At 40.7% G+C, this 11,697-nt stretch overlaps 1 protein-coding gene across 3 annotated transcripts in view; it reads right to left on the reverse strand.

The window, feature by feature from the left end:
• The window catches only part of lipf (lipase, gastric), a 60,543-nt gene that overhangs the window by 7,035 nt on the left and 41,811 nt on the right, over positions 1-11,697 (reverse strand). For 2 of the 3 annotated variants that reach the window (XM_008438085.2, XM_008438086.2), the window contains exons 3-10: positions 9,969-10,080; positions 9,668-9,866; positions 8,808-8,917; positions 8,586-8,722; positions 8,088-8,234; positions 3,995-4,066; positions 3,743-3,811; positions 2,403-2,513 (exon numbers count right to left, since the gene is read on the reverse strand). In XM_008438085.2, coding sequence (XP_008436307.1) covers positions 2,403-2,513; positions 3,743-3,811; positions 3,995-4,066; positions 8,088-8,234; positions 8,586-8,722; positions 8,808-8,917; positions 9,668-9,866; positions 9,969-10,080 — 957 coding nt within the window. The remainder of the gene's footprint in view (positions 1-2,402; positions 2,514-3,742; positions 3,812-3,994; positions 4,067-8,087; positions 8,235-8,585; positions 8,723-8,807; positions 8,918-9,667; positions 9,867-9,968; positions 10,081-11,697) is intronic. The other variant, XM_008438087.2, reaches the window with a different exon arrangement.

Consider the following 11,697-nt stretch of genomic DNA (forward strand, 5'->3'; position numbering starts at 1 on the left):
GGACTCGCCCGAGTCACTAAAACCAACCTGGTTCAGTAACAAGTGCACGTTGTAAAAAAGAGAAAGAGCGACCGTTAACAGGTGACCTCTGTGAAGCTAGCTGGTTGCAGGCTGCTCAATCTGGCTAATTCACAGGGTGAAGAAGGTGGGACATCTGGAAGGAGGTCGTTAGAAACCAGGCTAGTCTTTCTCGATGCCAGCTTAAACAGAGTTTACTTCAGTTCTGAACAGGGTAAAATCCCATCAGATTTAGAAAACTCAAATTACCCGTTAGATGGAGAGCTGGCTGCACATCTCCCTCCTCTGAGGGGGGGGAAGTAGAGAGAGAGAGAAGGGGGTGGGGGGGGTGTTGCGCAATAACAACATTCACCAGTTCAACTTTGGATTTATTCTGAAAGAGGACTCTGCTATGGCAAGATGAGTCCCTGACCATGGAATTTAAAGTTTTCTGCTGCTAAGATCAACTCAGCATCTGGGAAAGAGTGAAACTGCATCCCAAAGCCTCTCTTAAGGTTTAGTGACACAGTATAAGGACTAGAAGGGAAGTGTGTTTTCTAAAATTCTTTTATATTTTGATCTTCTGATTTTGATTGAAGTAGCTGTATGTCATTTTCCCCTGCTAAAGCTTGCTAATAAAATATTAAAGTCTACTTGGTGTTGTGGACGGGGCCGCAAAGTGGCGCAGTTGGTAGAGCTGTTGCCTTGCAGCAAGAAGGTTCTGGGTTCCATTTCCGGCCCCGGTCTTTCTGCATGGAGTTTGCATGTTCTCCCTGTGCATGTGTGGGTTTTCTCCGGATACTCCGGCTTCCTCCCACAGTCCAAAAACATGACTGTCAGGTTGATTGGTCTGTCTAAATTGCCCCTAGGTGTGAGTGTGTGTGTGCATGATTGTTTGTCCTGTGTGTCTCTGTGTTGCCCTGCAACAGACTGGCGACCTGTCCAGGCTGACCCCGCCGTCCAGGGTGACCCTGCCTCTCGCCAGGAACGTTAGCTGGAGATGGGCACCAGCAACCCTCCTGACCCCACTGAGGGACAAGGGTGAAAGAAAATGGATGGATGATGTTGTGGACAGTTAAATTAATTAAGTCGTAGGGATAACAATTCTTCTGGTTAACATAAAATCAATGTTCATGATCCTAGTGAAATGGGGGTTTCAGACGTTTCTTTAGTTATGATAAATAATGACCTTGGGACTCGTGCCGAGTCTCTAAAATTATCTAGACTGTAACAAGTGCACGTTATTGATAGAGAAAGAGCTACCATTAACTGGGGTGGTTTCTGGAGTCGGGCTACCACGGGCTATTTGGATGTCCGATCCATTAACTGTGAAAGGTCATAATCTCAGGATCTGAAGGTAGATAAAAGTCTAGACGCATCTTTCTCGCTTCCAGCTTAAACAGAATGCCCCCTATAAACTCATCGGTGGTAATACTCAGGAGGTAGAGGCTTCACGGACTCGTTAGACGAAGAGCTGGTCAGTAGTCAGTCAGTAGGAGTCTGAGAGGAGGTAGGGGTGTGGCTGACTATTGCGTAATAACAGGAGTGAAATTTAATATCTGAGAGAAATCATGATGAACTGTGACTTCAATTCCCCACATTATCTGAGTCACCTTCGTACCCTGTCTCCAAAACAAGCATACATGTAGGTCAGAGTTTGTGTGAGGGAAACTGAAATGTTAGACTGTTTTGAAGATGAAGCAGATCATGTACTTTGTACTGTGGCTAAATAAAAAAGGAGAGTGTTAAACCCTTGTGTCCTTCAAATGTACTTTCATGTTGAAGGGTTTGAGTTCACAGTGTGGCCCAGTTCTTCTTCATCTGTTTGATTGGCCAGAAGTTTCTTCAGGTGCATAATGCAGAAATATGGTCAGACAGAAATGTTGATATATCTCTTCAACTATTCCCTTTCCACTATCTGGTTTTTGTAACTGTATGAGGAGCATTTATCAGACGCAATGATGAACTATGTACATTTATACAATTCTTCTCTAAATAGCTCCTATAAAAATAAGACTGGTGAATGGTTAAAAAATCCTGGATAAAAACTGTAACGTTATTGTTCACAGAGGAGGAGGATGTCTGCAGAAAAGCGGGGCACTCTCTATGACTGTTTTGTAAAAGCAAAACAGGATGCACACGGGTACATACTACCCTGCATGACTACCCAAAGAGTATAGGGTGACGTATACAAAAGCAGGAGGGGTGTCCTCCAGTTGGTCTGCACCGTTGCGTGAAAGGTGCAGACCAACTTACCTTTCACGCAAAAACAGTTCACAACCACATTGCTGTGCATCAACTGTCTGGCTTCAGACGAAATGTGTCGGGGCTTTTACGTTCACTTTGACTGAGCATACGCTTCATGAAGGGTTTAAAGCGAGCATTGGGACCAGGCCTTGACTGACCTGAGTAAGAAGAGCAGCCACATCTTTTGGGTCCGCCAAAGTATCATGTCCTCCAGAAAACAGGGCAGTGGGAACCTTCATATTCTGGACACGAAACTCAGGAGGAGTTGACTGCAGAGGGGGAAAAGTGGAGGTTATTGCAAAAACAAATGTGACATTTATAGCATTAAGCACAACTTCTGTGATCATACTAAACATAGAAATGTGAGCAGACAATAGAATGAAGTGGGTGTAATTTCCATGTATTACCTTGGCCTTCCTGAGGCAGAGTGACTGAGCTGAATGGCATTATGCCCTTTTTCTGTTGGTTCTTTTAAGTATCTGCACGGCATGTTGAATGTGGAGAAGTTCCTTGACCTCACTGGTGGGGATTCTGCAGGAGTTTGTGTGGCCACCTGGCTGCAGGAGTCACCACTTTCAAGCTTGGCTTGCATTGGTGGACATGTTGGCAGGGATGGATTGGTGTCAGTGGGGTTTGGGATCCTGCATTTCTCCCTGTGCCATTCTGGCCTAGGACTGCTGCTCCTACACACTTAATCATGTTGTGTTGCTGATCTCTGCCTGCCTGGGGCTACTGTGACCTCTGGGAGACAAGGCTACATGCCTTTTGTGCTCGGTGTTGTGGAGTTGGCACCCTTTTCTCACCATTCTAACACCTGCACACTTCCAAGTGTCAAATTGGCACACACATCTATTCTACATTAAATCTTGCTCTTCATTAACTCTACAAAAGGCATTATTGCACTGCAAGACCACAGAATCAGTGACGCAGCTGCCAAAGGTCCGGCCCTATTGTACTTCCTGTTTGAAGAGTTTCAGACAGGTTTCAGTTCATCATAGCACTGAAACAGCACCTGTGAAAGTTAAAAATGATATTCTCTTGGCTTCAGATAATGACTGTATGAGAGTCAGTTGGTGGAAATGTGTACATAATTTAATTACATTTAGGCACACACTGTTAAGGAAAACTGGCTAATACAACTTTTTAAAAAAGTTTTTTTTGTTGACCTTTGTTGTTTTGGGGTAGTTTCTCTTTAGATTATTTAGCTGCTGTGTCTTGATTTTTGAAGCTTCATTAAGTTTCACAGTCAGCATTTCATCAGTCACATCCAGGTTGTCAAGTAGTGTCTTGATCTGGAATTTGATATCATTTTGCAGTTCTGTACCCACCAATCTTAAAAACGTCCTGGACTTTGAACACCTGGATTCTCTGGGACTTTGGTAGAACCCTGGTGCTATCAGGACTGTGTTTGACCATGTTTATACCAGGAGTCTGTAAGTCCTTATGTTGCTTGGAATAGGATGTTTCCTGGTCTTTATGGTTCCAGTTTCAGACTCACCTGGTTGTAATGCCTCATGTTTCCTTCTGGTCCAAAGTCAAATGCCATCAGCTTCCCTCCATGGACTGCCTGTAATCAGCAGAGAAACATTGTAAAAGAAGTTTTCAGAGAAGTTGTGTTTAAATAAAATTATTGATGTACTGTAGTTCCGGTTCACACAATGGAGAAACCAAGTTCACTGTTGTTTTCATGTCTGTGAATTTTAAAGGTGATTTATGGAGAAGGTTAAGTGTAGTTATATTGTTCAGGTACCTGCGCCCAGTGGATCATGTTCTGGACAGAGGTCCCAGCAGGACAGTGAGTTGTGTAGACTGGAGTCCGAGTCTGGAACACATCACAAAGTCTTCATCAGTAAGACTTTCTGAAGTCACCGCTTTTAAGCTTGGCTTAAAAACTGGTGGACATGCTGGCAGGAAAGTCTTGCTGATGTCAGCCAGACATCAGAAAGTTTTATAACTATGATTACCTATGATACTAGCTATGATTACATAGTTAGATTAGCTACCCAGATAGCACAGAATGATTGAAACAACATTGAAAGTGGTCGGTCACATGTATGTTGAATCAACGTTAGGGTTTCAACCATAACTGACATTATATCAATGTTGATGCATGCATGCATATTTGTTGGTTTTACATTGAATCAATGTTGATTCAACACTCATTTGACTGTGGATCCACATGCATATTTGTGTTGATTCTACATTGAATCAGTTAGGAATCAATGTTGATTCAACCTTCATTTGAATGTGGATCTACATGCAGATTTGGGTTGATTTTATATTGAATGAAAGCTAAGGATTTATGTACATTTTTACGTCTGATAGGTCTGCATCATAACATACCACTAAAAGTTTCTTCACTGGTGTTAAACACACTATATTACAATAAGAAGGGTTCGGTGAATGCGCATATGCAACTGGGGGTTTCGGTACCTCAAAAAAGGTTAAGAACCACTGTAGTAGAGTCTTGTAGATATTTTTGTGTCAACACATTATGCACGGTCAGTAATAATATTTACAGACAAGAAAATGTACATAAAGGAATCACAACCCACTGTTCTCAACATGTAGTGCTTAATTTGAAACATGATTAACCCCCACCTAGTAATAAAATGTTCTGACCCAGAGCTCAAGGAAGGGGGGGAGGGAAGAAGGGATGAGAGGAGGTAAACAGGGGAAGGCTGGGAGGAGCAGGTGGGTGGGGGGAGGTTTGGGAAGGAATAGGGGGAGATGAGAAGGTGATGAGGGGTGCAACAAACTGCCCAGATTGCACACAATGGTAAATCAACGTTGAATTATAGTCAGAATCGTTGATATTTGGTTGAGGTTGACAAATGACGTGGATCAACCATCAAACAATCATCCAACTCTAGCCAAGTAACCAATGTTGAAACTGTGTCATTGAATCAATGTTGTGGTTGAAATCTAATGAATGAAATGACGATGTCTGATCAATGTTGAATCAATGTCAGCTGTTTTGCCACACACTTTCCCCTCCTCTCCTCCTCATCAGAGCTCTAGGTGAGAGCATTTTATTAGTCAGTGGGGGTTATCACATTTAAAATTAACCACTATAAAGGATACTGGGTGATGATTCATTTCTGTACATTTTCTTACTTGTTCATAAAAATTCCTACTGACTGTTTGTGTGTGATATATTGACACACAAACATCTACAACATACTACAAGGAGTGGAGCGGTCCACCCCCACCATTTACATGAGTGGGATGGCCCAAACACACAGCTGCTTTGCTATTGGCTTGTTGGTAAAAGATGTTAGTTCAATGTTGAATTGCCATCATGTGCAATCTGGGTACAGAACGGAATCACAACTCAATATTGTGAACACATAGTGCTTAAGTTAAATGTGATTAACCCTCACCTAAAATGGGTTGTGCTGTGGTGGCACAGTGGTTAAGCACAACCCACATATGGAGGCCCCAGTCCTCGACGCAGCTGTTGCAGGTTTGAATCCTGGCCTTGGTGACCTTTGCTGCATGTCTACCCCCTTCTCTCATTACCCCCTTTCTTGTCAATTAACTATCAAATAAAGGCCACTAGAGCCAACAAAATAAAATGTGAAAATGAAAAGCCCTCACCTAAAATTAAAGTTGTTTCACCCAGAGCCCAAGGAGGAGCGGAGGAGAGTGGAAAGGGGGGGATATTGAGGGGGAGATGGGGCCAGGTGAGGGGTGGGGTTAAATGGTTGTGTGTGTGTTTTTGGCGGGTGGAGAGAGAGGGGTGTGAAAAACAACTTACATTTAGGCCTGTCCCGATAAACGATAAATCAATTAATCGCACGATAAATTAAACCTATCAACCTCATTTTAATTATCGTCGTTATCGTCTCTTCCTGCCTTTTATTCTTTCTGTTGATGACACTGAATGAAAAAAGGCTCAGCTCCAATGCTCTCCACTGACCCTCCCTTCCTCATTTCCTCGGTGTAATGTCCAGGTCGCACTACACGAGTTGTCGACCGACTGTCGGCCCATTTTCAAACCCTGAGAGACACATTAGCCGACAGAAATCCTAAGTATAACGGTTCGATCGGGTTTGTCGTGCCGTGTGGTGTCCAGCCACATGGGCACAAAATAATGTCTACAAGTCCAGTTAACTAATTTTAAAATCAGGCATTAATCAATACTTTACTAGAATCTACCTGTGATGCATGTGGCTAGATTCAGCGTAAAGTCCTGACTGAATGAACGATCTAAGATTGTCATAAGGAGAAAATAGGAGCAAAAAATCGTGTAGTATGAACTATTGCATTAGGTAGTCGGATGTGCCCATCTTGTCCATTTAAATCTAGTGATCACTGAAGGGCAATATAGTATACAGACTTTGTAATCTGCACTCTTTTGGTTGAATGCAGTATTTATTTCCACTTTGGCTTTAAGTTGTTTAGTTTTTATTCAAGTATGTTTTTTGTTAATGGAGACTGAGAATCCATTTTATTTTTGTTTTTGGTTGTTTTGTTTATTTAGTTTATCAGTTCCAGTGTTATGTGTTCGTTTGAAAATAAAGTGTATCTATCTATGGCAGGAAATTGCATGTATTATTAGTCATTTCCATTAAATCGGTGTCAAAAGGTCTTGAAACAATATTATCGTTTATCGCAATAATTCTTTAGACAATTAATCGTCCAGCAAAATTTGTTATTGTGACAGGTCTAGTTACATTGATTGAACATTTAGATTACTAGTTCTTCCCCAAACCTTGTCCTTAAGGCAAACTGACCTGCGTGTTTTTAGTTCAGCAAAACCCTGTTAATCAGATGTCAATTAAAATCATGTGTGCTGAATTAGGGAAATGCCTAAAACTTGCAAGGCAGTAACTGGAGGACCAGTGCTGAAAAACACTGGATTCGATGTTGGCATTTCAATCAATGGATATCGACAATAAATCAACATTGATTCAATGACAAATTTTAAACGTTAGTTAATTGGCTAGAATTGAATGGTTGTTTGATGGTTGATCCAGCTTCTGTTGTTGACCTTAACCTAAATTCAACCTTTGTGATCATAATTCAACATTGAACATTTTGCAAACAAGCCAACAGTGAAGTGGCTGTGTGGATGGGCCATCCCACTCATGTAAATAGCAGGGGTGGACCGCTCCACTCCTTGTAGTAAGTTGTAGATGTTTTTGTGTTAATATATCACACACAAACAGTCGGTGAGAATTTTTATGAACAAGTAAGAAAATGTACAGAAAGGAATCAGCACCGACTATCCTCTACAGTGCTTAATTTAAAACGTGATAACCCCGATCAGTAATAAAATGCTCTGACCCAGAGCTCTGATGAGGAGGAGAGGAGGGGAAGGGGTGCGGCAAAACAGCTGACATTGATTCAACATTGATCAGATGTTGATCAGACATCCGCATTTCAGTCATTAGATTTCAACTACAAAACAACATTAATTCAATGACACAGTTTCAACGTTAGTTAATTGGCTGGAGGTGGATGGTTGTTTGATGGTTGATCCACCGTCATTTGTCGACTTCAACCAAAAATCAACGATTCTAACTATAATTTAATGTTGATTTAACGCTGTGTGCTATCTGGGTAGTTACCCAACTATGATAATCTAGATTACCAGTTTGTAGTAATCTATCTGATCATACTGCTGATATCACACGAAATAAAACCAAATTCATTCAATAAAATGTATCTTCTGACAGATGAACATGTTTTCCACAGTAAAGATTTCCTAATGTAAATCTGTCACCAACAAGAACAACTGTTCATGTAGATATCATGAAGATTGAGCTTCAATCTTCATGTAGATAAAATACAACAAAGTTCTGTTATTCAGGCTATTCAGAGTCAGAGGTACAGACCATGTTAAGGTTTTTCTCGTCAAAACCGCAGAGGATGAAGAAGAGATTTCCACACAACTCGCTCAGCAATGTCTTTGCACACACGTGTTCAGCCAACCATTTAATGTACTGGCTCTGTGGCAGGAAGTCCCGCCTCCCAAACAAGTCCTGCAGGGTGCATCAATGAGCATGTCATCAATAGGACACAAGAAAATGCAGGTCTACTAATAATTCAAAGTGAATTAGAATTTTTGAATAGATTATAAATTATATAATGAATATTTTAATGTAAGAACAAACCCATCATGTTGTTGGTCCTTTTTAAAAAAGCTACAATTTGCGGAATATCTCTGAGAAATTCACTGCTCCTCCCCACCGGGAAAATAATATTTTGGATGATCTATTCATTTGCACCGTTTAATCATCGTTTTTATTTCCACCAACAACTGAACCTTGTCAGTTTTTGTCACCTGTCCTGTGCTTCCTAAACAGGTGCTATTACCAGGAACTAATTCTTACCCAGATCAAAAAATCTGGTAGGGCAGACAGTTTGGTCATGGGGCTGTCAGTAAATGCCACAGTCGCAACAGGAGCCAGTCCAAAGAACAGGCGAATCTTACTGGCAAGCTCTGGCAGAGTGGAGAACGCTATGAATGCTGTAAAATAACACAGAAGTTAGCTTGTACAGGAAGTTAGTGTTTTACAGCAGACGAGAAAGAAGTTGAAGACTTGATCGGGTACCAATGGTCGTTCCCTGGGAGTGTCCAATGTAGAAGATCTGTTCCTGACCAGTAGCCTTCAGAATGTGGTTGATAACTGCTGGAAGATCTTTCAGAGCCATTTCGTCATAGCTGTTGACATACAGAATAGTGGAAGATATGTCTTAGAACTATCTGATTCACTTTATTTGAAAGATGGAGAGTCAGAACCAGAAAAAAACATCATGACTCAGAAAACACTTAATTTAGAAAAAACAGTTGAAGTTAGTCACATTGGTCAGAATCAGCTATTTCAGGCCAAAGTGATCCAAAAATATTTTTTTCAGAAACCTGTTCTCCAAAGTGACCTCATCTAGAATAATCTGTTTGAGAACCATGTTCCAGAAGTATTTGTTGCAGACCGGTGTGATGCGGAGTCACCTGATGTAAAACTTGACTCTAATACTCTGCAGGTTTGATATTATAACAGGATCTAGCTGTAAGAAATAATTTTAACTGATCCAGAGACGTCTGATCAAGAACCATCTGCATAGAAGTTAATTCAGCATTTTTCTGCAGTGTAAATGACTAGATCAGTGTTTCTCCACCTTGGTCCTCACCGTCCCCCTGCTCTGCATGTTTTAGATGTGCCTCTATTCCAGAACAGCTGATTCAAATGATTGCATGACCATCAAGTACTGCAGAAGCCTGTTAATCACCCAGAGATACAATTCAGATGTGTGGCAGAAGGGAAACACCTAAAACATGCAGGACAGGGGGGCAGTGAGGACCAGGGTTGAGAAACACTGGTCTAGATGTTTCTGGGACTGCTTTCTAAATGTTTGAAATCTAAGTATATTCTGAAAACAGATCTCTGGACATATATGAGCTTCAACTTCACACCTGAACCTCCAGAAGTCCTCTAGATCTGGGCTCAGAGTTTGATGTTTCCTGGACCAGGTGTTCCCTCTGCTGTTCCCAATCCACACATCATAGCCGGCATCTGCCAGTACGTAACCCAGACTGGAGTTCGGAAGGTTGGTGATCCAATTGCTGCCAGCAGCCAGAAGTCCATGCTGAAGGAAGACTGCTGACCTTGGACCTACAGGATTGAAACCAGGATCAGTAGAAAGCCAGGGAAGGAAGAACATCCTATGGCCTGTCAATGTGTAAAGAGATACTTTAAATAGAATTGGAACCTGACCTGCTGTATGTTTGAGTCCATGGGGGATCCTATTGACAGTCAGAATGTAGCCGTCTTCTGTCAAAACCTCATGCTCCTCTGAAGGGTAACCCCACCTTTGAATGATCTCTGTCTGAGTGACAGAGGTACAGAAACTCAACAGCCAGCACAAAAATAACCTAAAACATTCAAATTAAAAGCAAAGGGACAATAACTAGCTGTGTTTCATTTTGTTTCATTTTAGCAAAACATCACTGCTCAAAAAAGAAAAAACTGCTCATGACCAGAGATTTCATTCACAATAGAGTGCATGTATGTCTACTTCCTAAACACTTTGGTTGTTAAGGGGGGTTGGTGCATTGATTTAATTGACTGGGGCATTTTACACAAGTCATGTGCAGACATAAAAACACTGCTCACATTGAGATGGACTGAACAAGAAATCGCTTACCTTCTATAGACTTAAATAAAAACTTGGAAAACACAACGGAACAATTTTTAATTTAAAGGCAACAAAAACTTGATAACAATGCAGAAAACATTGTTATCAATGTTTAATAGAAAAGACAGGATTACCAAAGATGAAATGTTATCCCAGAAAATTAGAAAATCAGTTGATCAAGATTTTGAGCAAGCTGAGGATTACGGAGAGGAGGTATCATGTCAGGAAAAAGAAGTAGAAACTATTTCTGCAAATATTCAGTCATTTTGAATTTGATACCCATAGCATACTAAAAACAGCTGGGACAGGGGCAACATAAGACTGGGAAAGCTGAGGAATGCTAAAAAAAAATAAAGACAAAAAACATTTTCCTACAATATTTGACAGGTGAATATTTTAATTGAAAACAGGTGTCATGATTGAGTAGGCAGTGAATATTCCCAAAAGGCTCAATTATTCAGAAGCAAGGATGTGATGAGATTCAGAACAGCATAAGCAAATAGTTCAACAGTAAAAGAACAATATTTCTCAACGTACGATTGCAAGAAATTTAGGAATTTCATCATCTACAGGCCATAATATTGTAAAAAGATTCTGAGAGTACAGAGAAATCTGTGAAAATAAGTGACAAAGAAGAAGAAAACCAACACTTAATGTCCCTTGACGTTCATTGCATTAAAAACCAACCATCAATCTGGAATGGATATTACCACATTGGAACAAAGTTTATCATTACATCTACAAGTGTGACTTAAAACTGTACCTTATGAAGTGAAGGCTATATATTATCCAGCATATATATATATATATCCAGTTTCTCTGGATCCAAGCTCATCTGAGATGGAGTGACGGAAAGTGGAACATGTCTTGGGTCTGACAAGTCCATATTTCAAATTGTTTTTGGAAATCATGGACAACGAAAAAGGAAAATGACTGACCGGATTGTTGACAGCGCAATGCTAAACAGCTAGCATCTGTGATAGTATGGGGTTGTTACGGAGTGAAGCTTCTTCAAACAAAACGGAGGCTCGTATGTCTTTTACTGAACCTTTCTGTTCAGTTCTTGTATTAGTTGTATACTAATACAACCTGTTGAGAAAAATTATTATTTTGAGTGTTTAACACAGTTTAAACCTTTTAGAACCAATTTCTTAAGTTTGAACAGGTTTCTGTTAGTGATTTGAAACAAATACTATTGCTGGGTAAGTATTGAAATAGATCTGCAGGAGAGCCTCGGCTCAGACCCCTGGGGTCTTATCATTAAAGACAGGAGGTCATAAATTAACATATGCAGGAAGGTAGAGGACA

Source organism: Poecilia reticulata, linkage group LG19 (assembly GCF_000633615.1).
Source record: "Poecilia reticulata strain Guanapo linkage group LG19, Guppy_female_1.0+MT, whole genome shotgun sequence".
Classification (NCBI taxonomy): domain Eukaryota; kingdom Metazoa; phylum Chordata; class Actinopteri; order Cyprinodontiformes; family Poeciliidae; genus Poecilia; species Poecilia reticulata.